At 40.0% G+C, this 27968-nt stretch overlaps 1 protein-coding gene across 2 annotated transcripts; it reads left to right on the forward strand.

The window, feature by feature from the left end:
- Nucleotides 1-6: 6 nt before the first annotated feature.
- LOC147115715 (COP9 signalosome complex subunit 7b-like) lies at nt 7-27968 on the forward strand. Of its 2 annotated transcripts, XM_085990202.1 has the most exons (7): nt 21-109; nt 7477-7655; nt 13175-13250; nt 21948-22036; nt 23995-24197; nt 25108-25213; nt 27590-27968. In XM_085990202.1, the coding sequence occupies exons 2-7, from the start codon at nt 7494-7496 to the stop codon at nt 27746-27748; spliced, it is 795 nt and encodes a 264-aa protein (XP_085846328.1). In that variant the 5' UTR covers nt 21-109; nt 7477-7493; the 3' UTR covers nt 27749-27968. The 2 variants fall into 2 exon arrangements, with proteins under 2 accessions (XP_085846329.1, XP_085846328.1); XM_085990203.1 differs by lacking the exon at nt 7477-7655 and having other exon boundaries at nt 7-109.

A 27968-nucleotide genomic window follows, 5' to 3' on the forward strand; every position in this document is an offset into this window, starting at 1 on the left:
TGGTGCAGGGGGGCGGGCCCCGGCGCACGGTGTTCCGGCCAATAGGCGCGGAGCGGAGGCGCCCAGCTCGCCTCTGAATGAGGGACTGAGGCAAAGGGCCTGGGCGCAGGTAAGTTAGTGGAAAAAAATGTGCGGCTCACAGCTGCTTCACCACCGGCTGACTGGAGGCAGGAATTCCAGGCTTTCCGCTCAGTCCGCTGCAAGGACCTCCGGGTTCCCGAGTCACCGGCACGCTAAACAGTTGTCAGAATATAGGTCTGGGCCTAGAGCAGCAAGCGTCAAACACGCTGTGCTTTTTTTGTTCCTGGCTGCTTTTCGGGGATCGGACCCCTCTCGGTCAAATGAAATGTCTCGGGACATCTCCTCTGGTCTGTTCTTCGCCTGTTTGTTGCTCGAGCGAGTAGCATGAGTGGAAAAAAAAACCTGCTTGAGGTTTGAAAATGTGGCAATCTACAGAGCTATATTAGAACAAAAGTGCAAACGAGTAAAGTACAATACATGCCAGAACTCATGCACCCTCTTTTGTCAATAAAGGTAGCAAGTGTTCTTGCTTCCACCTTGAGCGGCCAACTTTGGGACTTGCCTGAAGTCGCAGTCATTTCTTGATATATGGGTATCCTACCTATATGAATAGTCAACATATATTTCTAAAAGAAAAATCATGCTTAACCAATCATTGAATCCTTCGAAGAAACAACAAAGAGTAGACAAGGGCAATACTATGCATGTACTGTCAGGAGATCTTCGATAGGGTGCCACATAGAGTCGTCAATGGTCAGGGAATGTGGGGTCAGGTAGCAAAATGCATTGGAAGATGGTTAGAAAACGGAGAGCAGCAGCTAAGGGAGGGTTTTTGGACAAATGGAAAGTAATTTCCAACGGGGATTTGTGTTGGGAACACTTATTCACCAAATACATAACAGATTTGGACTCAGAAATTGGATGTATGGTGTCACAAATTGCAGATAATACCAAATTGGGAATGTGGAGGACTGCACCAAAATACAGGCAGACTTAAAACAAGCTTGCAGAGTGGGTAGATAAATGACGAATGAAATTCAAGATAGGTGATTCATTTTGGTAGGAGGAATAAGGAGACCACTTATTCCTTGGAAGGGAAGAAATGCAACGATGTAGAGGAGCAAGCAGATCCGAGAATACAGGTCCATAAATCACAAAGTAGCAGCACAAATTGATAAAGCCATAAAGCATGCAAACAAAGTTCTGGTGTTCATTTTTTTTTGAGGAATATATACAAAAGAAGGGAGGTAATGTATAAATTTATATAGAATATTGGATCAACCACACTTTGAGTGCAGTTTATGGTCTCCATACTACCAAAGGGATATTGAAGCTCTGGGGAAAGTACACAGAACATTTACAAGAATGTTATCAGAATTGAGAGGATGCAACATTCAGAAGACTGGAGCTCTTTTCTCTGAAAAGGAGACTAAGACGAGACCTGATAGAGATCTTTAAAATTATGAAGTGGTTCGATAAGGTGGACGTGGAGAAACTATTCCCACTAGTTGGTGAGTCCAGAATAAGGAGGCATAAATATAAGAGAGCCACTAACAGATCAAATAAAGAATTTGAGAGGAAATTCTTTACACAGGGAATGGTGAAAATGTGGAACTTGCTGCCACAGGGAGTGGTTGAAGCAGATACCATTGATGCATTTAATGGCAGGCATTATTTGCATACAGAAGGGAATAGAGGGATCAAGGTGGGAAATAATTAAAGAAAGAAAGAACTTGCAATTATGTAGCGTGTGTCATGACTTTGGGACGTCCCAAAGTGCTTTTCAGCCAATTAAGTACTTTTGAAGTGTAGTCACTGATGTAATGTAGGGAGTGACAGGAGACTCCTTAGAGCAGAGAAGGATAAGAGGAGATTTGATTGATATGTTCAAAATCATGAACGGTTTTGACAGAGTAACCGGTGGCAGAAGGATTGGTAACCAGAGGACACAGATTTAAGGTGATTGGCAAAAGAACCAGAGACGACATGAGGAAAGTTTTTTTACACAGTCGGTTGTTGTGATCTGTAATGCACTGCCTGAAAGGGTGGTGGAAGCAAATTCAATAGTAATTTTCAAAGGGAATTGGATAAATACTTGAAGGGAAAAAAATTGTAGAGCTATGGGGAAAGAGGAGAGTGGGACTAGTTGGATAGCTCTTTCAAAGAGCTGGCACAGACATCACAGAAATCACAGAAACCCCACAGTGCAGATAGAGCGGCCCATCGAGCCTGCACCGACACATATCCCACCTGATCCCCGTAACCCGTACATATCCCACCAACCCCACGTATTTAATCCCCCTAACACTAAGGGTCAATTTATCATAGCCAATCAACCTAACCTGCACATCTTTGGACTGTGGGAGGAAACCGGAGCACCCGGAGGAAACCCACGCAAACACGGGGAGAATGTGCAAACTCCACACAGACAGTCGCCCGAGGCCGGATTCGAACCCGGGTCCCTGGCGCTGTGAGGCAACAGTGCTAACCACTATGCCACCTGGGCTGAAAGGCCTCCTGTGCTGTATCATACTATGATTCTATAAACACTATCATAGATCAATTGGGCCGAATGGCCTAGTTCTGTACTGTAGATTCTATGTTTGTAATTTTCTGAAATGTCCTGCATTCTGAACCAGACCAGCTTTCTATGATTAAAGCTAATCATTATAGTACTTCACCAGCTCAGTGGGTAAATGCAGTAGGTTGTGTGGCATTGAAGCATCCAGACTAGAAACAACAACTTGCAATTAGTACCACTCGCAAAGGAGTGCTTAACAATGAGGAGAAAAAGGACACTGAGAACAAAAAAAACTAATTAATGGAAAAAGAGGAATTGGCTAACAGAGAAGTAGAGGGTACATGCTGGGACATGTGATTGGAGGAAATTGCTCAGGGAGGTAGTGATTTGAAGACCAGGACCATGAACATTATATTTTGGTGGGTAGGAAGCCAGAGAATTTTGGTGAGGATGGGGCTATTAAGAGCTAATCTAGTATGCATAAGTACACTGGCTACAGAGTTTTTGATTGATTGGAGTTTGAGAACATTGAAAGGAGAGAGCATTCAAGCAGTTGATCAGTGACTTGATGCAAGCATGGATTTGGGTTTTGTTGGTGAAGGGAGAGAGGTAGTAGCATAATCTGGCAATGCCTGGAAAAAAGATCTAGTCTTACTGACAAGAGGTTTAACAGTTTGCTCGGGATTGATTCAGACGTTGAGATTGTAAACCACCTGATCCAGCCTGAATAGAAATCTGTGGAGATTATTGGAAGCAGTGCCACCGGCATGTTGGAACCGACAACTGAAAGGATGGCTTTGGATTTACAGTACAGGTAGACTATCCTTTATCCGAAAACCTCGGGACCAGCCGTGTTTCGGTTTTAGGAAAATTTCGGATTTCGGAAGGTGCGCGAAAACACTTCGGTTTTCAGAGGTAATTCGGTTTTCGGGAGTGCGGATAAAGGATACACTATCCCTTATCCGAAAGGGTGGGATAAATAACGACTATAAATAGTCGGGGGTGGGGGTCGGCGGGGGTCGTGGTCGTGCGCATTTCGGTTTTCAGAAGTCATGCTTTGCTCCACTTTCGGCTTTCAGAGGTTTCCTGGTTTCGGATGTGCGGATAAAGGCTGGTACTCTTACGCTGAGCGATTTCGGTTTTCAAAAGTGCGGAAAAATGCTACACTATCCCTTATCCGGCTAGGCCTGTAAGTCGTGCGCCACTCTGGTCATGTCGTGCGCTTCGGTTTTTAGAGGGTTTCGGTTTTCGGAAGTCCGGATAAAGGGTAGTCTACCTGTACCAACATTGAGTAAGAAGAAATTTCAACTTTTTAGGATCTAATGAGATAATCAGCTAGCCGATTGTACCATGACAGCTGTTGAGTTAATGGAGATGGAGAAGTAGAGCATATACATGAAAGCTAATCTTTAGTTTGCAGATGATGTTGCATGTCGATTTGAAAATAGGAGAAAACTGAGGATGGGCATGGGAGAAGAAACCATTAGTGAAGAAGTGGCTACATTGGGTGAGATCCGAATGGAACTAGGAGCACAGTGCCATAAAAATGAACTGTGGTGGAAAGAGCCAAAACCTGAATAGAGTTGACCGTAGTAGAGTGGTCTAGGAGGGACAACAAGCCCTGGTTATAGTTATGCAAGATGTAACTGCATGTTGACTTTGACCACGGTGGTAAATGGCAGGTCAGAAGGTGAATTGGGGGGATTCAAACTGGGAGGGTGGGTGTGGAGTTGGGTGATGACAAGTTCAAGGACCTTGGCAGCAAAAGGCAGGATGGAGATAGGGTGCTGGGTCAGAAGAGTTTTGGTGAAGGGCAGGGTTAATTATGGTGGTCTTGAAAAGTGCATTTCTCATTGAGCTCTCTGCTGCCTTCAACTCAGTCAATTCTTCCCCACCACAGTTCATCTTCATAGCATGGATGTGGCTGAGCAGATGGCCTCCTGTTTTGTATGTGAGGTCCTCGGATATGATTTCGGGGTGAGGATAAACATGCGGAGGAGGTGGGTTGTGTGCAGAAATGAAGTTTGTGTTCTTGTTTTCCAGAATGGAATAATAGGAATATTCCAGGTTCAATCTCTGTTCTGTGGTGTTAGTTAATCACAGTCAGGACACTAGTGGGACACAATTATTCTTGATGACCTTGAGCGATGGAGGGGGAAAATCAGATGCTAATTGGCCTCCTGATTGTTACCCAATGCCTCCTATAGTTTTAAAGACAATGAAGGACATTGACAAAGTGGATCCAGGCAAATTGTTTGTTCTGCAGAAAGGATCCAAATATGAGAGGACACAAGTTGGAAGAAATAAAGTCAGTTGGAACTTTTTCACCTACAGATTTTTGGATGTGAAATTATTTACCAGGCAAGTTAATTGAAGTGGACAGTATAAATGGGTTCAAGGAGCAAATGTGTTTTTGAAGACTGGAGATTGAGGAATATGGTGAGAAGGTGAAGTTGATAAAAGAAAGACTCCCATTTATATAGCTGGATGTCCCAAGGTGCTTTACAATCAATTAAGTACTTTTGAAATGCAGTTACTGTATCAAAAGGGGATGGGATTATTGGGCCTTGTGCGCTTTTCTTGTTGCTAAAAGAAAGTCTTCTATGTTGCACAGCGTACTGGATGCAAAAAGCTGGTGGACATTGTATTATTTCAGGAAATATAAAACATCAGAGAACAGGAAAACTACATTGGTAACATTAGCACACTTACAGTATTTTTTTATATACATAGCTGTAAATATTTTGTCTAATGAGGAACCAGTTTGCGTGGCTATATAAATATTTATTAGTGATAGAAAAGTCAAGGGAGTATAGGAGAAATAACGCAGTTTGAAATAACTTGACAGGCAAATTTGTATGCAAGTTTTCTGAGGGCAGGTTAAAAGTTTCTATCCTTGGGATTTATTAAAATAAGATTTATCAAATTCTGGATTGTGTCTAAAGGTGGATTTGGTTTGCATTATTGATGCAAAGGACCAATTTAATTAATATATACCATTTTGCATTATAATTTGTGCCATCATTCATTACTTTGACCTTGTCAATATTGATAGGGGAATTATCCAAACTGAACCCCTTTTGTTAAAACTTCATAGAAACAAAAGAAAGAGCGATTAGTTCTGTATAATTGGCCACAGTTTTGGGAAGATGAGGAAGTTGGTGAGGAAAGCATAATAATGAGTTCCTTGAATAAATATATTTTCATTGTTATATTAAAAATCCACAAAAAAATGGGATTGGTTATCCCTGCTTATAAACTGCAAGGATCGTATTTTATTTCCCAAACAAACACACACAAATACATAAAGCTAAAGGCTCTGAACTCTGCTCATTGCTTCGCCCCCTTGCTATTCATCACCACAAAAACAAATTATCTGGTCATTCATATAATTGCTGTTTGTGAGACCTGAAATGTGGGTCTACGATTGGGGAGGAAATTTTGATTTATAAAAAAAAATCCTCCAGGAGCATTTTTATAAATATATTTTGCATATAGACAATACTCTTCCCTTTTCCCCCCTCCACCCACTAAACCTTTCTTCCCCATTAAGTCAATTGGATGTTCCCCCTATTAGTTAGTATTTTTAGTTCCACTGGCAGAAACTTCTAAAGTTGTGTTAAACCCATATTGGAATGACACCAAGTCAAGTCAGAAAAACGCCTCGATATGTCTTTCACTAGATTTGAGATTATTGCCCATTGGAGTCACGAGAGATACAATTAGGGACACCATTTGGCTCATCTTTCCTCATAGATCCAGAATAAAGAAAAACTTGCATTCCCTCATCATGTCCTCCAACAGTCTCTTGAATGAGGTTAAGGATTTTGCCTCCATCTGTCTACCAGAAAGACCATTCCAGGCTGAAGATGTGCATCCTGATATCTGTCTTAAATTTCCCTTTCGCCCATTTTAGTCTGTGCCTCCTTGTTCTGGATCTTGGAGTAGTGTTCCAAATTAATTGTAGTTATGCCGTTTTAGTACCTTGTATACTTCAAGGCTAATAGTTTCTCCAATCTTATAACTGAATCCTTGCGGTTATTTACTCCACTGCTTCCTTGGCTTGTATATTTCCCTTTTGTCTTCGCAACACAAACTGAACACTGCATTCAAGGTGGAATCTGACCATAGCACTGTACAGTTCTGGCATGACATCTTCTAACTTGGAGTCAAGTGACCTAGCAATATAATTAAGCATTCTGTTTGCTTTGTTTATTGCTGCTCCACTTTTAAGTGCAAAATCTACTATGAGTCCCGGATTCCTTTTCACTTCACTGGTAGTTATTTCTGCACCATCCACAGTATACTCATCCATATTTTCTACCAATGTGTAGTACTGTACCTTACACTTGCTTGTTTTGAATTTGCCCATTTGTGGATTTTATCTAACTACTTTTATAGGTCCCTGGCTGCTTCCTCCTACCTCCTCCTCAGTTTACTATCCTTGACTAGTTTACATTGGATTTCAAAATCCAAGCCATTAATGTTGATTGGAAACAGTAGGGGCCCCAACACTGATCCCTGGGCACTCTTTTCAGTACCTCCATCCACCTTGATATCACTCCCTCAACAAGTACTGGGTGCTTTCTTCCCTTCAGACAGTTCCTTGTTCACGTAATTTGGTTTTCTAGTGGTTCTCTCGGGATGTCACTTGTTCAAAAAAAGTCAAGGAGATTAGTCAAGCAACATATTTCCCTTCTAAAACTAGGTTAGGTATTATTACTAGATTATTTCTTGTACAATCGACTGATGTTTTCAATTTAATTGGTGAAGTGTGAGTTTTTCATTATTGCAAGCAGAAACAGGAGAGAGCCAGGCAGCCCAGAGAAGCTCCATAGATAGCTTACACTGCTTCAGTTTGCTTTCTTTACATAAAATATCCTTTCGTTTGGCACCAGTGCAAATTAAAAATACTGACTTTCTTTGTTTTACAGTGAACCACCTTTGTGCAATGGCAGGAGAATCAAAACCCACAAGTAACCCTTTGGAACAGTTCATTTTGTTGTCTAGAAATGCCAAAGGTCCAGCATTAACTACCCTTATTAGCCAAGTATTAGAGGCTCCAGGAGTTTTTGTTTTTGGTGAACTTCTGGAAACACCTAATATACAGGAGGTAAGAAGGAATGCAGAATAGAAAAATATTATTTTCATTTTTTTAATTTCTCCCTATTGCCTTGAGTGTTTACCAAACTTAAAATGCAGAAAACCTAAGTAATTTTTAAGATGCTTCTCTCCAGAGTTTTGGGATGGTACTATTTGCTAACTAATTTGAAATATTAACATTTTACTATGTAAAATGAGCATAAATAAACATAAAGGTACACTGAATAATGTGAGCTTGTTTTTGTGATTTGACTGACAGAATAATATTTGAAATTTTTGCTTGTTAAGTGGCCAACTCCACTTCCTTTGATGACTTAGTGGGTAAATGCCCTAAATGACAGTCTTAAATTCAATCCCTTGGCTGTGCAACAATACCTAATCACCATGAGGCACTATAATTGGCTTCAGCAATCCTAGGCCAAAAGAGATTAGAGAAGCTGGGATTGTTCTCTTCAGAGTAGAGAAGGTTAAGGGGAGATTTAATAGAGATGTTCAAAATTATGAGGGGTTTTGATAGAGTAAATAGGGAGAAACTGTTTCCACTGGCAGGAGGGTCAGTAACCAGAGGACACAGGTTTAAAGTACAGGAAACTTTCGATTTACCGGCACCTAAATGACCGGAAATGTCGGTTAACCGGCAAAATTCAGGAGTAGGTTCAGGTAACTTTTATTACTTGCCTTCCTCCATGTGTTGATGTGCAAGGGTGTGGCTGTTGCTAAGCTACAGAGACTCTTGCAACTTGTGGCCATTGTTTTGAAGCTGTTGGCATTATAGCGTTCGGTTATCCGGAATTTTTGATGAACCGGCACACGTCGGTCCAGTCCGTGCCGGATAAAAAAAAGTTTCCTGTAATTGGCAAAAGAACCATTTGGGAGATGATTTTTTTTATGCAGTGATTTGTTATGATCTGGAATGTATTGCCTGAAAGGGTGGTGGAAGCAGATTTAAAAGTAACTTTCAAAAGGGAATTGGATAAATACTTGAAGGTATAAAATTTGCAGGGCTATGGGGAAAGAGGAGGGGAGAGGGACTAATTGGATAGCTCTTTCGAAGGGAGTAGAGGTTCGATGAGCCAAATGGCTTCCTTCTGTGCTGGATGATTCTAGAGGACAAATTGGAGAGGGTTGTTGCCCCTTATAGTTTTCCTGTGAAAAATATAATACTTGTATACGGATGTTCAGTGTCAGCAGAATTGGGCTTGCTTCTGATGCCCAAAGGATGGAATAGCTTGCTAACACTCACTATCTAGACTCATGGAGAGAAATTGGTCCTCATCGTGCCCGATTTCAGGGTGGAAAATAGGAGTTGGAGGACCAGTTTCCAGTTATGATCTCCCACGCCCGATCAACACTGGAAGTGTGCTGGCTACCATTTAGTATTCCGCATGCCCAGGGCACCACCCTAAAACGGGTTTTGGGCCCCTTGAATAATCTAATCAGGGCCTTAATATCTGTTTTAAGACCCAATGCCAAGTTTGGCAAAATCGGCACAGATCTACAGAAGCCAAAAAGACATCCTTAAAGGGACTGCTGGAGGCTGCCAAATAATTTTTTTGTTTTGTTACTTACCTTTAATGTGGTACCGGAAGGAGCAGGAGTGCTCTTCCTGGATCCACAGCAATATTACAATCTACTGTTGGCCTGTGCTCACCCCTCTACTTCTCGCCCCCCCATCCCGGAATTGCCTGCTGCACATTGAAGCTGGTCGAATTTTCTGGGGCCTCACCTGGCGAGCTGCATCAGGATGCCCAATTAGCATCTGCAGCTTGCCAGTATTATGTAGATGAGGCCCACGGTCCAATTTCAAGTGAACCTTGAGCCTTCAACTTTGGGTGCACATTGCTGTGTGCCACCCACGTTGTGCCAGTTTCTGGCACAAGACCAATTTCCTGTCCAAAGAGAAGGACTGGCCACTTGGGTGAGGTACTAAAGGACTGCCAGCACTCGGGAAATGTATACCTGTATAATGTAATCCCCCCAGGAAAGCAAAGGAGAAAATAGGGCAGAGAGAACGAACCTGTCAGCTGCCATGGGAAAGGGTGCAAACTTCTTGGTCTCCATGCAGAAAGTTTCTGTTTTCTGATGTTCTTTTGAGCTGAGATGCAGAGCATAAGATGACTACTTTTCACAGGTAGAATCTGCCTAAGTTGCCCTTGTGAACTTTGTGGTGGACAGTTGTGGAGTGAGATCTGCCCCTCTTGGTGCAGTGTAGACTTAAAAGATGAGAGAAAATAAAGAGAAGCAATGTTCTTAAGAGAATCAACTTGCACATCCCACCAGGCCTGGACTGTGATTTGGAACAAATGGAGAAGAATCCCGAGTAGGAAATTTGATAATGAAGCCTGCCAGAGGAAATCGAAGAAAACACAATGGGAGTGGAGCAGAGACAAAGAGATCAGAAAGACACATGAAAAATAAAATGTCTTAATGCTGCATCAGACTAGAGATTGTGATTGGACAGAGGGAGTAATCGAGCAGAAAGATACAAATTTATTAATTTGGCAACTAAAAGAGTCAATGTATTGATATAAATTAGATAAAAAGGGTACAGAGGGGACAAAGGTTACAAAAAAGAAACCGAGCTAAGAAAGGAGCAGAAATTGAGAGACTTTTTGATAGCAAGTCTGAATGATTCTGTATTTCCTCCTAATGGTGGGAACTGTACGAAATATTTGGCCCTGTCCTACATATTAGAATGATCACTAAAACACACAAGGCCATTACAGACTTTCAAGTATGGTAGTTCTAATTTTTCAGTTTTTTTAAAATCATCTTCATATGGTGATGAAGATGATTTTAAAAAAAAGCCGAGTAAACTTAAAACGAATGGAAGCAGTTGTCTCATATTTGGGCAATATCTATATTGTGGTAGGGGTATTTTGCATTAGATGCTGTGTCACTGAACAAAATGAAACATTTTAATTCCTTACCTTGATTTGCATTCAACACAAATGCTTCTATCAGATGGCAAAGTTCAGATGTTGGCCAGACTGTCTGGTGCAGCATCAAGCTGATAGGAGTAATACATCCAGTTACATTTGAGCACCCTCTGATTATAGAGCATCAGCTACAGAGGCCATGGAGATGTCAGTTGTGCATCTGTCCTTTAGTTGTTTCCACAGAGGCAAATGTACAGAACAAGCAAGCTGGATTTAATCCTGACTTTTTGCTCCTCATCCTCCGTCTTTCTCTCTCACTAATAACATTTTTATGTAACTAATTGCTTCCCTAAATATACAATTTAATTTGAACCCATTGGCCTTATTTTTTTATTTGTTCATGGGATGTGGGCGTCACTGGCAAGGCCAGCATTTATTGCCCATCCCTAATTGCCCTTGAGAAGGTGGTGGTGAGCCGCCTTCTTGAACCGCTGCAGTCTGTGTGGTGAAGGTACTCCCACAGTGCTGTTAGATAGGGAGTTCCAGAACTTTGACCCAGCGACCATGAAGGATCGGTGATATACTTCCAAGTCAGGATGGTGTGTGACTTGGAGGGGAACTTGGAGTTGGTGGTGTTCCCATGCACCTGCTGCCCTTGTCCTTCTGGATGGTAGAGGTCATGGGTTTGGGAGGTGCTGCCAAAGAAACCATGGTGAGTTGCTGCAGTGCATTTTGTAGATGGTATACAACCTTGGTCCAAACATGGACAAAAGAGCTGAATTCCCCACCCAGAGTACATTCTGTGCTCTTGCTACTTTCAGTGCTTCTTCCAAGTGGTGATCAACACGGAGGAGTACTGATTCATCAGCTGAGGGAGGGCAGTAGGTGGTAATTAGCAGGAGATTTCCTTGCCCATGCTTGACCTGAAGCCATGAGACTTCATGGGGTCCAGAGTCAATGTTGAGGAGTCCCAGGGCCACTCCTTTCTGACTGTATACCACAGTGCCGCCATCCCTGGTAAATACATACATATATTGGGAGACATAAACAACAGAGAAAGTAACTAAAATATATATGAAGGGGGATACAAAAATGTATTTCTCTTTTTAATAAACTGGGGTTGCAAAGAAGTGTGCAAACCATCAAACTGAGCCCAGATGGACTGGCTCCATGTTACTTTGATGTACCCTAATTGGTAATTTAAGGTCTGAACTTCTGCACAGTTTACTTTCTTTTGGAAGACATTGTGAAGACAACATAAAAAGGTAAGACTGCAGAAATTAATCTGCACAGTTGTTACTGCAGACTTGACACAATGGATGCATAAAATAGAAAGAAATATGAAAGTATAAAACAGAACATTTAATAAGCTGAGCAGAGAACAAGAATGAAAACAGTAAGAATAAATATTACATTGACTAGATATTCAAGTGCAGGATTGCAGAAAGAAAACAAATTACTACCTGAAGAAATGAGAGAAATAAGGTGTTAAAGATGGAAGGTTGTAGTATAGTATGCTGATTTTTAAATTGCAAAATAGTTTGAAAACACTCAAATTTGTTTTAAAACTATATTTGTGATTTTTTTTTAAATTACTAATCTATATCCAGCTATACTGTTCAGGATGCTTTTTTGACACATCCAGAGTTTTTCAATAATAAACCAAGGAGATGCTGAGACATTTTAAAACAAGAGATATCGGTGTTTAGTATTAGCAAAATGCTGCTATCAAATCTGGTGTAGAAGATGCCCTTTAATTACCCAAATTGCAATGTGGTGTGTGCACTGATATGACCAGTAAGCATTAAAAAAACTACAAATGTTTTTGTTCAATTTTGTTAGTAATTGCAGATCCTGATGAGATCCAGTGGGAGTCCAGTCAGACTTCTGTGTTTGGTGTTGATGAGTCATAGTGACTGAGGCAAGGCAATTAGTGCAATAGTGGTCATCCCCTGAATCTTTAGTATGCTTTGTAAATATGAGCATACTTACTTGCTATATTAATGATAACTAAGCAAAATATCAATATTGTACCAATTTTTTATTGGTAAATTGTCTACCTTGAAACTGTTCTACAGCGTGCAATTGGAATGTTAATCATCCATTCAACAGTTGGACATATGTCTAGATCTAACACTGACACTGATATAGTAGCATGTTGTGCACCAAAATAAACATAGCTTATTTTCAGTGTATTCTAAGGTATTGTGTATGAGAAAATGTTACAATTTCCATCACATTTTTGATTTTCTAGAATCAAAAATAATTTTGCAATTCTTGCATTTGTAAAAGCTTTCTACATTTTAAAAACTAGATGTGTTTTTCCAGTAATATAAGGGCTAACAAATTAAATTTCCAAGCAAGCAATTAAATATAGACACTTTGCCAGTCGTTTTTCTCTGTACTGCTTTGAAATTGGGGGTGAGAAACTTTAATATAAAAGCATCAGAAATTCTTTACATTATTGATGATTTCAGCATGCTATTAAGGAGTTCATTTATAAATTTGGAACTTTTAATTTCTTTCTCTAATCCAATAAATTTGTACTTTGCATCAGTTGAGTTTGAAACCTGTTTCCACCAGCCTTTTAATTGTATACCTATTACTTTAAAAGTATAAATGTCAGTAATCTTTGAGTCTTTCTCCCCAGCTGGCTAATGGATCGCATGCTGCCTACTTTCAATTGTTGAACCTATTTGCATATGGAACATATCCTGACTATTTAGGTAAGGAAGTGGTATTTATTCTGTCTGTTCTACTATCTATTGCTACAAACTGATAGAATCATTAAAATTGCAGCGCAAAAGGAGGTAAATTGTCCTATCAAATATGTGCCAGTGCTGGCTCTTCATCCGGAGCTATCTACTCAGATCCCATTTCCTTGCCCTTTCTTTGTATCCTTTTTGAAATGCTTATCCATTTCATCTTAAAGATGTCATAGTCTCTACTTCAGTAGCCACCTGTGGGCACGCATGTTCTAATTCTATATTCTAATAACCCCCTGTGTGGAAAAAAATATCTTCTAATTTCATCATTCCAGTGATAATGCTAAGTTTTTGCACCTTGTTACTAATTCGCTAACTAGTGGAGATAATCTTTCACCCTCTCAAAACCATTCATAATTTTTTTAACTGTTCTCCTCCCCACTGCCCACCTTAATTTTCTCTGGTTCAGTTTAAAAAAAAGCCCCAATCTTTTGGGCTTTCTTCATAATTCTAACTTCTCATTCCTGGTATTGTTCAAGTGAATCTTTGTACCCTTTTCATGGCAATAATATCCTTCCTATAACTGAGTGCTAACCAACGGCTTGTACAAATTCAACGTTGCCTCTTTATTTTATTATTTAATGTCCCCCCGCCTCTCCCCGCCCCCATTTTATGCCTTCTGGCAAAAGTATCTCCATCCCCAAGTTTACTCTTTTATTCCTCTACTCTTTTAAGGGTCTTGCCAATAAGTGTATGCTTCCTTGCACTGTTTTTTTCCCAAAATATACTCCATATTAGTTGAATCAGCTGAAGACGGTTGGGTCGAGGATGCTGCCCTGAGGAACTCCTAAAGCAATGTCCTGGTGCTGTGATCAGCCTCTGACAATTACAGCCATCTTCCTGCGTGTGAAATATGACTCCAACCAGTGAAGGGCTTTCCCCTTGACCTCAGTTTAGATAGGGTTCCTTGTTGCCATACTCGGTCAAATGCTGTCTCGATGTTGAGGCGTACTACTCTTCTTTCCTCCAGTGTTCAGCTCTTTGGATAAAGGTTGTGATGTGATCTGGAGCTGAGTTGTTTGGGCAAAACCTGAACTGAGTGTTAGTGATCCGGTTATTGTTGAATAGGTACTACAGTCCCTACCACTTGCACCATCCCCAGTTTATCCCGGACAGACGCCTATATTGAGCAAATGGCACTGACCATTTTCCATTACCATAAGCATCAATTCTAAAGGCACCGCTTAAACCGTATTAAGTGAGACAGCTAGTTCAGGCAGCTGTTCGCTGTGCGATTATTACCTGTCAGACGTTAATTGTAAATTGAGAAGCAGTTCCCCTGTCCAATAAACTATCAGTAACCAACATGCAAGAAATCTTATGAAATTGGAGGTTATTGGGAATCTGACAACTGTATATGGTACTGTATGCTCCAGATTCGGGGTTCCCTTCCGTCTGCTCCAGTCACAGTCTAACCGCCTCCTAAATGGTCCAGGGCGTTAATCTCAGCAAATTTGACAGATGCATCTGTGTATTGACTGCTGGCACAATGTTATAGCATGCTGCTTTTGATGTTTAGCATGCAGGTAGCCATCATCAGGCTGGTACCGCATTATACAATATGCCAAGTGATGCTCCTGGCACATCATTCTATACTCCCCATTGAACTAGGGTTGGTTTCCTGCTTGTTGGTGATGGAAGAGTGAGGGATGTACCGAGCCATAGCCAGTACGATTTGGACAGGTTGGGTGATTGGGCAGATGCATGGCAGATGCAGTATAATGTGGATAAATGCGAGGTTATCCACTTTGGTGGCAAAAACTGGAAAGCAGATTATTATCTGAACGGCAATAGATTGGGAGAAGGGGAAGTGCAACGAGACCTGGGTGTCCTTGTGCACCAGTCGCTGAAGGTAAGCATGCAGGTGCAGCAGGCGGTTAAGAAGGCAAATGGTATGTTGGCCTTCGTAGCGAGAGGATTCGAGTACAGGAACAAGGATGTCTTGCTGCAGTTGTACAGGGCCTTGGTGAGACCACGCCTTGAGTATTGTGTGCAGTTTTGGTCACCTTATCTGAGGAAGGATGCTCTTGCCATGGAAGGAGTGCAGCGAAGATTCACCAGACTGATACCTGGGATGGCAGGAATGACGTATGAGGAGAGATTGGGTCGATTGGGCTTATACTCACTGGAGTTTAGAAGAATGAGAGGGGATCTCATTGAAACTTATAAAATTCTAACAGGACTAGACAGACTAGATGCAGGAAAGATGTTCCCGATGGTCGGGGAGTCCAGAACCAGTGGTCACAGTCTGAAGATAAGGGGTAAGCCATTTAGGACAGAGATGAGGAGGAATTTCTTCACCCAGAGAGTGGTGAACCTGTGGAATTCTCTACCACAGAAGGCAGTTGAGGCCAATTCATTAAATATATTCAAGAAGGAGTTAGATATATTTCTTAAGGCTAAAGGGATCAAGGGATATGGGGAGAAGGCAGGGACAGGGTACTGAGTTTGGATGATCAGCCATGATCTCATTGAATGGCGGAGCAGGCTCGAGGGGCCGAATGGCCTACTGCTCCTATCTTCTATGTTTCTGTGTTTACAGATTTTCATTCTATAACCAGGGGACATAACCTTAAAATGAAAGCTAGGCAGTTCAGGGGTGGTCAGGAAGCACTTTTTCATCCAAAGGGAAGGTGAAATCTGGAACCCCCTCCCCAAAAACCTGCTGAGGCTAGGTCAGTTGAAAATGTCAAAAGTGAGATTGATAGATTCTTGGTAGGTAAAGGTATTAAGGGATATGGAACCAAGGTGGGTAAATAGAGTTGAGATACAGATCAGCCATGATCTAATTGAATGGCAGAACAGGATCGAGGGGCTGAATGGCCTACTCCTGTTCCTATACAGTTCTGCTTATGATGGCCCACAGTGTCTCAGGTTTGGACTATGAGATCTATCCATAGTTTGTCCCAGTTAACTTGGTAGTAGTGCCATGCAACACAATGGAAAGTGCTATGGACAGATGTGCCTGAGACAGGTATAGGTTGGTGAAATCAAGGTCAAGTTGGTTACTGCATCCTGTTTATTACCTCACTACCTGCCACAGGCCCAGTCTGGCAGCTATGCCCTTCAGGACGTCCAGCTGAGTCAGTGGTGGTACTACTCAGCTGCTACGTGCCCACCCAGAATACATTCTGTATCCTTCCAAATTTACTATTTTAGTGGTTTCCCCTTCACTGCACTTAATCCCTTCCCCATCTGCTCTCAATTAAATCTCGCCAACATATTCCCGAGTTTACTAGTTTAAACTCGCGCCCACAAATTTATCTATTTTTGGTGTCAGGTTGGTTCATGTGGAGCTTCAAGGATTTCAGGAATGCCTATAATTGCCAAACTGGTCCACAAACTTGAATCCCTCCATCCATTCTTCCAATCATGTTTTTAGCTGCATAATCTTCCTTTACCTGTCTGGCATAGAGCATGGCCCAGGTAGTATTCCTGAGAATGCTAGTCTTGAGTGCTTAAATAAAAACCGAAAATGCTGGAAAAGACTCGGCAGGTCGGGCAACATCTGTGGAAAGAGAAACGGAATTAATGTTTCAGGTCGACGACCTTTCATCAGAACTAGGCTTAAGTTCTTGTTTAGCTTTCTTTTTAGCTCCTCATATTCCCTGTGCTGGATCTTGTCCTAAGCCCTACTGACATTGCTGGTTTTCATATGGATCATGACAACTGGCTACTCACCCAACCCTCTCCAAAGTCTGTCTACACATTTTTGGATGCCAGAGGAGTTGGCTAGTTTCAGCCAATTGTGCTCCCACCCTGATTACCTATCTGCCTTCTGCTAACAGCTCCTGGATTCCTTTCCTCCTCATCACTTTCTCCCAGCCCTTGATTTTCTTTTTTTTGGCCAAGCTCATCTGTGCTACAGAATGTCAGGCTTGAAATTTCTTCCCCAGGCTGTGTGCGGCATAATGCATTAAACGCTTTCCCTAAGTTCAACAGCCTCCTGTAGCAACTCGATGACAATTAGTGGAAGTGCATTCATTCTGCTAGCCACACATATTGCACTTTGCCATGGTGAACACACTTTTTTTTAAATAACCTTTTGAAAATACTCTTACACCTGTAATGCATGCATTTACCCTTTGCCTTTTACAAAACTAAATCCAGAAGTGGGTGGTGAAAACATTCTATCTATTAATAGATTATTGGCCATCACCATTTACTCACATTGCCCTCTAAACCTCAAGCAATTTAAGGAATAGGAGAGTTAGGGAGAGATCTCGGCATGCATCCTCTTCAATTCCTGTCTAACCTTGAGTAGAAGTCAACAGCTTCTGTTCTTTTCATTCATGGTGATCTCTGAACCTAAAGCAATTTCAGTATGTAAATTGAGGAATAGGAGGTTAGGAAAAACTCTCAGCATGCATCCCCTGCTCAATTCCTCAATTTTGCATCAGAAAATTTGATTTTAACAAATGGTGTAACTTGTTCCACTTTAAGTATATTGTTAAAGGTGTAGTTCAAAGTCATCTGTATGAATGTGCTTTGAACAGTAAAAGAAACAGTTTAATTTTATTGCAAAGTACAAAATATTAACAGTACTCCTCCAAGTCATGTCCGTATTTTTAAGATAGGTGATATTTTCTGTTTTTTTTACACTGTGGCTTTATATAATAGTATATGTTCATTTCAAAATAACCTAAGTTTGCACTCTTTATACTGGATAAATCACCATCATATTTCCTGTTGCTTTAGTCATTTTTGAATTTGGCCATTTTGATCTTCAAATAATTTTTCACTTCTGGGAAGACCAGCTTAGACAAATTACTGTAAATATGCTTATCTATATGTGCAGCTAAGGACATCTAGATTTTATTACCAGCCATGTTCAATAGAGAATAATAGATATTCAAAGATGAATTGCAGATCTGTTAAGAGTTGGGTCACTTCAACAAGAAACTCCATGTGTGGCTGATTCATCTTTGACCAATTATTTGTTCCATTTGCCAAATATAGTAGGCATCGCACCCTAATGAATTGATTGTACATATAAGGAAACAGTTAGAGTTGTGATGCCATAGTTGTAGCAACATGATAATATCTGATGTCTAAGCTGAATATTGCAGAACATAGTCCCGTTCTGACAGGAGAAAGTTCAGTTTACATTGATAGTGCAAGATTATAATCTTGCAGGTATTCGGATACTTCAGATAGGGCAATTACGGCTGAAGCAGGAGTGTTGCATTTTTGGATAAACATCATCTGAACTTGCTGCTGGTGATTTGTTATGCACCAACTCAGCACACAGCTGGAATAATCACAGTTTAATAACAAAAATAGTAAATGAGAAAATGTACCCTTTGGAGACACTCGGCTGTATTTTTGGCTTAACCTTTTGTCCTACCTCATCTGTTGATATGTGTGGCCTCATTAACTCTTCAAATCTCAAAGGAATTCCCACATCTCCTCCATTGCTAAAGCTACTTCCAAGAAGATTGGTTTCTTCTTTTGTGCCAAGCATTTATTTTGCTTGCTCATCAACTTAACTCTGCATAAAGCTCAAGTAGCCCAAGTCTATCCAAGAGTTGAATATTGTTCCCATACATGAGTAGGCTTTACTAGCATCATGTATGGTTTGATAGGATATAAGAAAACCCTCTCTTGATTTTGGAATTGTGTCATTGAATTGAAAAATTGCAAATATCACTCCATTATTTTTTTACCTCCAAACTGTACTATTCCAGCACACTCCTGGCCGGCCTCTCATCTTCCATCCTCTGTAAGCTTGAGCTCATCCAAAACTCTACTGCCTGTATCCTAACTCGCACCAAGACCTGTTCACCTATCACCCCTGTGCTCACTTACCTACATTGGCTCCCGGTCCACTAAATCCTCAGTTTTAAAATTCGCATTCTCGTGTTCAAATCCTTCACCCTCACGCCTCCCTATCACTGTAAACTCCTCTAGCCCTACACACCTCCGAGAACTCTGTGTTCCCCCAATTCTGGCCTCTTGTGCATCTCCAATTTCCTTTGCCCCACTATTGGCAGCCATGCCTTCATCTGTTTAGGTCCTAAGCTCTGAAATTTCCTCCTTTAAATCTCTCTGCCTCTCTACCTCTCCTCCTTTAAAACAGTCCTTAAAACCTAGCTCTTTGACCAAGCTTTAGGTCACCTGTTCTAATATCTTATTATGTGGCTCGGTATCAAATGTTGTCTTATAACACTCCTGTGAAGCATTTGGGACTTTTAACTACATTAAAGGCCTATATAAATGCAAGTTGTTGTTGTTGCTGTATTATTTAAGAAGGGAGAGAGAAAGAAACCAGGTAACTGCTGACTTGTCAGTCCAACATCAGTTGTGGTGAAGTTACTGGAATCTGTCATCATGGACAGAGTGGCTGATCAGAGAGAGACTGCATGGATTTGTGAAGAGTAAATCATGACTGACTAATCTAGTTCAGTTTTCTGAAGGAGTCACTAACATGGTAGATAAGGGAGTGTCTATGGATGTTCTCTATATAGACTTTCAGAAGGCATTTGATGAGGTTAAACACAAAAGTTTATTAGCAAAAATAAAATGCATGGGATTGGAGGTAACCTTGCGACATTGGTTGGAAATTAGTTGGGAGATGGGAGACGGAGAGTAGGGATAAAGGAAGCGTACTCTTATTCGCGGGATGTGACAAGTGGTGTTCCCCACTGTACTGGGGCCTCAGCTTTCGACCATATATATCAATGACTTGAGTGCAGCTAAAAGCTAGTGCACAGGTACAAAAAGTAATCAAAAAGCCTAATGAAGTGTTGGCCTTTATCTCAAGGCGGTTGGGATTTAAAAGTGAGGACATGATGCTTCAGTTGTACAACGCCTTAGTCAGACCCCATCTGTAGTACTGCGTACAGTTTTGGGCACCGCACCTCAGGGAAGGATATATTGGCTTTGGAAGGGGTACGGCACAGATTCACCTGAATGATACTGGGGCTTAAATTATGAGGACTGGTTGCACAAACTTGTCTTGTACTCCCTTGATATGGACGGGTGAAGGGTGACCTAATTGTGGTGTTTAAAAGGACAAAATGTTTCCATAGAGTAGATACAAAGAAACTTGGTTTTCTGGTGGGGGAATCTAGAACAAGGGGACTCAATTTTAAATTGGACCTAGGCCATTCTGGAGTGAACTCAGGAAGCACTTTTTCACACAAAGGGTAGTGGATAACTGGAGCTTTCCTCCCCCAAAAGTCTTTTTCTTTAATTTTTTTGCCCCCTCTTTCCCCCCCCCACCCCCCCTTTCCCCCCCGCCCCCCCTTTCACCCCCGCCCCCTCTGCATATCCACATGTTGCTATCCACCTCCATGTGCCCCAGATCCACTGAAAAATTGGGGGTGGAGCAGGAGGCAGAAAGCCTAGCCATTTCTGTCCTGTTGAACTATTGTTGTAAAGAACAAATGGTTATAAATACTGGCCAAAATTAGGGGGCGGTGGAGATGGCGATGGATGTAATGTCTTTCACATACGTAACAAAATCACTTCAAATGTAATTAATTGGACGTGAAGCGCTTTGGGACGTCCTGAGGACATAATAAAATATTATATATAGTCTACACCTTTTAATTCAAATTGCTTGATTCAAATTATCTGATAATTCCGATGTTTGCACTAAATTCCCACATTGCTACTTGCATTGCTTGTTTCAAATTAGTGAATGACTCCATTTTGTAGTGCAAATTTTTTTTTAATTATCAGGAGTAGACTTTTTTGTTTTTGGGATGTGGGTAACACTGGTACAGCAATATTTATTACCCATTCCTAGTTGGCCTAAGGGCATTAAGAATCAAGCACATATTATGGAATAAGAATCACACGCTAGCCCACAAATTACCAACACACACAATCTTTGGGTTAGTAGTCCAGTACCATAACCAGTAGGCTATCATATCCCGGAATTTAAATGCAAGTTTGTTCTTTTTTGACTTGATTTGCATACTATATATGTTGAAATCGGTATTTATTTTTCTAAATACCTGTGGCACCCACAATGACCCAACTGATAGTTCATGCCAGTAAAAATATTACATATTGCACATGATAATATGAACACTTTCCACATGCAACACCAGTTACATCATATTGTAAGAATAATCTCCAAAGTGCAGATACTTTATGTAAACCACTTAACTTTAATCTGTAGAATATTGTGCATTACTTTGTTCATTTCAGTTGTGAATTTCTTTGACGTTCCCGCACGAACTTGACATTCATGTACAAACTTAATGTTCCCAAATCCTACATGTAGTCAGTTTTATTTAAAAAAACAAGAACCAAGAATAGAATTCTGTAATTAGTCCTTCATGTTCACTCTGATTCTGCAGGTTGCTGGTTTAAGCATAAATGCTCCTCATTCCTCGATTACCTTTCCTGTGTTCATTTATATAGTATTCGGCACACTAAACGTAATTAATTCACTGTCAAAAGTTATTTAAAGACAACAGACCATTTTTTAAGAGGAGTGTTGCTATTTTTGGAATAAAATAATGTCTCTGTTTAAATTGATTTGAATAATTAACTGAGCTTTGGGGGAATTTAAAGCAATCCTGATCCAGGCATAACCTTCTTTGGCAAACTGGTTATGCACTTATCAGATTTGAGCTGTGTATGATTCTTGCTTTAATTAACTCTAAAGGTTCTTTCTAGAATTACATATTTTCTGTTGTTTAGCAAATAAGGGAAGCCTACCCGAATTAACATTAGCTCAGAAGAACAAGCTGAAACATCTCACCATAGTAAGCTTGGCTGCAAGAATGAAGGTACTTAAGATTTTGTTTGTGCATACATGCTAGGTGTCCTGGATGCATTGCCATGTAGTGACTTTTTTTTGTGTTCTGTTTCAGTTTTGTAGCCAACACATTTTTCTAAGAGCCTAATTGAACTTGTGAACATTGTTTATTTTACATAGGCCTTAATTTTTCTTTATTTAACTTGGGCAGCAATTATACTCTACAATTGGTACTATTACTACAGTGGAAAGTGAATACAAACACAGAAATCCATAGCTAATTTTTATACAGTGCAGTAATATTTGAAATTATTAATATCATTATGGCTGCTTGGGAGATCTTAGACCTATTGAGAGATGCCTGGGAGGTGCCTTAAAACCAGAAACCAAAACACATGGCCCTTTTATAACCAAGTGTGCTGTATTTAACTGACAACAGCTGCTCTCTCATGCTTAGAAGATTATACATTTTTTTCTCTCTCTCCCCACCCTCCCACCTTCCCAAGAACGTGTAGGAGCAGGACATGTTCTCGGACCTTTACAATATTGCCGTTGAGCTAGCTTCCAGCCAGGTGGTCAATCAGAAAGGCCTTGGGTGGCTAGTCCTCTAGTTTTTTTTTCCTTTTCTTGTGGGAGATCTCTTACACTGGTACAGTTGAAATGTTTCATCTCTCATTTTTGTTTAATTATTATATACTGTTTGTTTCTTAAAATGGAGAATATTCCAGGGGACTAGGTGATGCTGCAGGTGTACACTAGCCTTTCACCTCTGGTATCTCGGTTTGAATGCAGCTGAAACTGATGGATGACAATCTCCTCTGACTCCTGTCTGTCTGGACTCTACATGAAATGGGGTTGGCCAGTTTTAACCCAATTCCTAATGGTTCTGGGCTGACAGCACAAAACTGCCCCGAATTGGCAATTAGTTCAGAACCCACAGGATGGTTGATGGGAAAAGTGTAAAACTGTTGCTCTGTTACTTTTCTAAAGTCGGGACTTAGGCACATTGTTGGGAAAGAATAGAGGGTGCTTTAGTTAGAGGATTAACATCTAACCGTACTGTGCTTGACCGAGGAGTACTTGATACTAAAGCTGGCTGCCTAAAATGCATTCTGCTCGCCCCCCCCCCCCCCCCCAGCACTAACGACCTTCACAAATTTTATCTTAAAAATGGAGAATTTGTATTACCATTGAGTGTGTTACAGCACCAACATTAGAGGATTTTGGTAAAATGTTATAAAATCCTAAGTAAAGTTCAAATGATCTAAATAGACATCTAAAACTCCTGCCATTGTTGTCAAAGTTCATTTTTCCTTCTTAAACTTCTGAATTTCTCATTTGTGTTCTGCTTTTGCGGTTCATACATCTGCCAGTTTTGTACAATCACTGTTGTTGCCTCATAGTCTCATTGTTTTTTATGATTGATGCTAAATAAGGATTGTAGAAAATGTCAACAAACGAGAAGAATAGGTTTTACTAGATAAATCACCTGTTTGAGAACCTATACTCAAATGTTCTCTTTTAAACTAGTGGTCAGAGAGGAGTTTTCCCTACGTTCATAGTTTAATTGTTTGACTACCTTATAGAGCTGATTACCTGACAATACTACTACTCTACATCAAGAGAATGCCCTTGTACTAATATTTGTAAAGAGATAGTTAATTTATGATGCTGAGTTTTGTATTTGTATGAGAACAATAATAATTTCATATTCGCTAGATATGTTGTGATAGTTAATAGTAATGAAAAGGTGAAACCAAGATATTTTTCCTATTTGCAATTTTGATAAGATGTTGTAGGAATATTACATTGAAAGTAAGGAATTACTTCTCAGCACTTCATTGTATTTTTATATTGGGTTCAATGTTGAAAAAATAACAATGATTTTTGATTTTGTCCATCTTCTAGGGATATTTATAAATCAGGAATAAAAAATATTTTTATGGTAATTGCAGTGAAGTTGTTAACCAGTCTTTTATAATTTTGCAGTGTATTCCGTATTCCATGCTTCTGAAAGACCTCGATATAAAAAACCTCAGAGAATTGGAGGATTTAATTATTGAAGCAATTTATACTGATATAATACAAGGCAAACTTGATCAGCGAAATCAGCTTCTTGAGGTTGACTTTTGCATCGGCAGAGATCTCCAAAAGCAAGACATCAGCAACATTGTTAAAACTCTCCAGCAATGGTAATTGTGTGTTTTTTTTTGTGAAATTAGCAATTTTCTCTACAGTAATAATTATATAACAGAAACATTCTGTGGAACAATCACAAAAATCCTTAGAATCTGTCAGTATCTTAATGAAACAAATGAATGGAAAACTTACCTGCATTCGTGATGTTTATTTCACATGTATACTGATACCAAGATGAGTACAGGAAGTTTTGGCCATACAATATTATGGTCCTCAAAAATGCAGCAAAATGAAATAAGTGCCGGATTTTCCCTAAATCAAATCATTTTGGATAAATATATCCCCTCCCAGTGCACAGTTCTTTCATGTTTTTCCTGAAATTTTTATAGTGAAAAAGTAATGTCAACTGAGAGGGCAATATATTGATATGTTTTTTCTAGTTAAAACTCAGCTCTTCTGAAATAGAAGTACACGTTCAGCACTTGTGTTACCTTGTATCATTTTCAAATGCCATTACACTCTAAACAGAAAGGAGGTAACCCATGCACTCTTAAAATAAGAAGCTGGCAGATACTGGGAATAAATCTTACTATCTGAAAATTGGGATGCTACAAAGATGTAAGCAAATGGGCCTTTTTGAAATATATTTTTGTTATACACACTGTAGCAGTTGCTTAAAACACACCCGTGTCAAAGATCTATGGCAATTACAGTAGAGAGGATTGTTGTCATTTTATTTAATGTATTTTATTTTAATTTTGTGGCTTTTTTTTTTTAAGTGAAAGTTATGACTTTTCTGAAATACAGCTTGAGGTACTGTAATTGCATTGTACGTTCTAGATTAGCTCGAATTTGTGGAAATGTATTCATCAGTTATCTTAAGTTGCTATTTTTTGGAATGCATTTGTCTGACGGCTGCATGAAAAAGATCATACCGCCAACAATTGTCCTGTTTCTTAACAGGTGCGATTGTTGTCAAGCAGTTCTGCTGGGGATTGAGCAGCAAGTCCTCCGCGTAAATCAGTATAAAGAAGGTCACGCAAAAACTCAGCAGCAGGTAGAAACTGAGGTAAGTTATGAAGATAAACAAGAAATGACTATTAGACCCATCAATCCTGCTTTTTCCACAGAACATGTACAGTTTACTTCAATATGGACAGTACCCAACCTAGTTAATCTCTTGACGGGGATTTGTCATTTATTCCATAAGCTGGAACCTTACAAAAAAAATTAAATGTGCACCTGTATCAAATGCCTTTTCAAAATCAAGTAATTTTTAGAATATTTCTATAGCTTGATCCCTTTTGCTGCTATCTTATGATTATTTTTCCAGATTTGAACTTTGCATGTTCTTATAACTTTTGAAGCAGTGAGTTCTCTTGGCTAAAACTCTTCCCTTAACTACCATCAAAACCAGATTAACTAGTCATTCATTCATTTTGCTATTTGTGGGATCTTGCTGTGTACATAAGTCCTACATTACAACGGTGGGTGCACTTCAAAAGTACTGCAGATCTCTGATGACCTGGCCTGGAACCATAATACTGAGGCTATGCTGAAGAAGGCACACCAGCACCTCTACCCTCTACGGTGCCCGAGGAAATGCGGCATAAGCACACAGTGGCTTGTGAACTTTTACTGCGGCACCATAGAGAGTGTCCTGACGAGTGGTGTCAATGTGTGGTATGGTAACACCACTGCACAGAACAAGAAAGCCATCCAGAGAGTTGTGAATATGGCAGAAAAGATCATCGGGTGTGCACTTCCGTCCATCGAGGAGATCTTCCAGACCAGGTGCCGGAACAAGGCCCGCTCCATCATCCAGGACCCCAATCACCCTGGGCACAAACTGTTCTTCCTCCTGCGGTCCGGACGTCGGTACCGCAGCATCCGAACCAGAACCAGCAGGTTTAAGAACAGTTTCTATCCACAGGCAGTGCGCCTACTGAACTGCTAATCGCACTGCCCCATATATTATAGTTATATGTTTATGTAAATATATATATTATACTTATATTACCATGTATTTATCATATTACATTACTATTATTTCCAGTGGTAATTGAGGCTTTTTTGCACTATTCATCATATCCTGCAACTTGGACTGTTATTGCTATACTTTCTGCTTATTTGCTTATTGTTTTTATTTATACTTGTTTTTATTTTTTGCTTTTATATTTATATGCTTGTATTGTGGGAGTGAGTGGGGAGTAAGCATTCCATTGTACTAGTTACATATGGCAATAAAATGATCTTGAATCTTGAAGCTTTGGGATGTCCTGAGGTCGTGAAAGGTGCCATATAAATGCAAGTCTTTTTTTTAATAAGTGACTGCATTTCAAAAGTAATCCATTGGGTGTGATACTTTGGGACATCCTGAGTATGTGATAGAGCACTATATCCATTTCTTTCCTCCCTTCTGTGAATTTGATTGAAACAGTTTCTGCATTTTAGATAAAATGTTTCAATAATTCTTTCTTTGTAAATTCTCATCTTTGGACTAGCCATCCCTATTGCCAAGAAGGTGGGGGAGGATTGACTTGCTTAGAGAAGGCCATGAATGCCTCCTGTGGCTGGGTGGTAGGAGGTGCTAGAAACTGCTAGGTATATTTTTTCTCTTTTTGTTTTGTGCTACCTCAATCATCATTCGCAGCTAAAATGGGACCTGAGTTTTTTTAATTCGTATATGGGGTGTGGGTGTCGCTGGCAAAGCCAGCATTTATTGCCCATCCCTAATTGCCCTTGAGAAGGTGGTGGTGAGCTGCCTTCTTGAACCGCTGCCATCTATACTCATTCCTATTCTGAATGTTGATGAAGCTCCATTGTTCCGTACCACTGAGTTGCCCAAATTTAATTATTTTTTTCTGGAGGTATAGATTTTGATGTCCCTAACTTTATTACACAAAAGAACAACAGTTGTTGCTTTGGCAAAAGATAACCTGATGTACAGGTTGAGTGGAACTCAAAAGGTTTACAAGTCTGATTGTATCCAACAAAAGTCCAAAATATCCATTGACATCGCTGGTGCAAAACAGAACCTGGGGAAAACTTGTATGTAATCGCCTTTTGTTTCTAACGTAGACACTTCATGGTAACAATATCATCATAGTTTATTACTGTTGGACATTATAGGCTTAACTTAATATAGTAGGACAACAGGGGAGGGATAGCTGGGGCATGAGCATGACATTAGCTGAAATATGGGGCAAGCACACCTGATGGGCTTAAATAGATAAACATGCATAAATGTAATTATATAGCTGACAATACACAGCTTATTGGCTTTAATAAGTAATATTAGGAGAGAGGTGCACAGGGATAAAGTGCTCAATTAGCTTTTTTTAAAAAAAACTGAAGTGACTTAAATGCTTTCCTGTGCATCATGCTTCAATGCTCTGCTACAAGAATAACATGAATTTTGATGGTTGTTATTTTTATTTTTAAGGTGGCGAACATAAAGAAGACATTGAAGGCAACAGCTTCTACCTCAGCACAAGATCCTGATCAGCATCCCATGGATCGTGACACTCCACAGCTTGTTGAACAACGTCCATCTACAAAGAAATTGTCAAAAGCTAAAAGTTTATCATCTAGCCGTCATTAGAACAGTACGTGGACAGGAATACTCCAATGCTTATAGGGAAACTGAGAAGAAATGAAAATATAGTGAACTGTGCAACAGTTCACATAAATGACACATTGAAAAAGATGTAAACAACTTTTCCTGTGCATTTGAAAAAAAATTTTGTAATACGCAGGTTTTATAGTAGAAAACTGAATGACTACTGAATCATCCTTTCCTATTAAAAGGCACTGGTTACAAA

This window comes from Somniosus microcephalus, chromosome 6 (assembly GCF_052327205.1).
Source record: "Somniosus microcephalus isolate GS21.2 chromosome 6, FLI_Smic_1.0, whole genome shotgun sequence".
Taxonomy (NCBI): Eukaryota; Metazoa; Chordata; class Chondrichthyes; order Squaliformes; family Somniosidae; genus Somniosus; species Somniosus microcephalus.

Bases quoted from the DNA above. Each gene is read 5' to 3' on its own strand.
- LOC147115715 (XM_085990202.1), top strand. From the start codon at position 7,494: ATGGCAGGAGAATCAAAACCCACAAGTAACCCTTTGGAACAGTTCATT. The intron at 13,251-21,947 runs GTAAGGAAGTGG...TCTGTTGTTTAG, and splicing joins AACATATCCTGACTATTTAG to CAAATAAGGGAAGCCTACCC. The intron at 25,214-27,589 runs GTAAGTTATGAA...TTTATTTTTAAG, and splicing joins AGCAGCAGGTAGAAACTGAG to GTGGCGAACATAAAGAAGAC.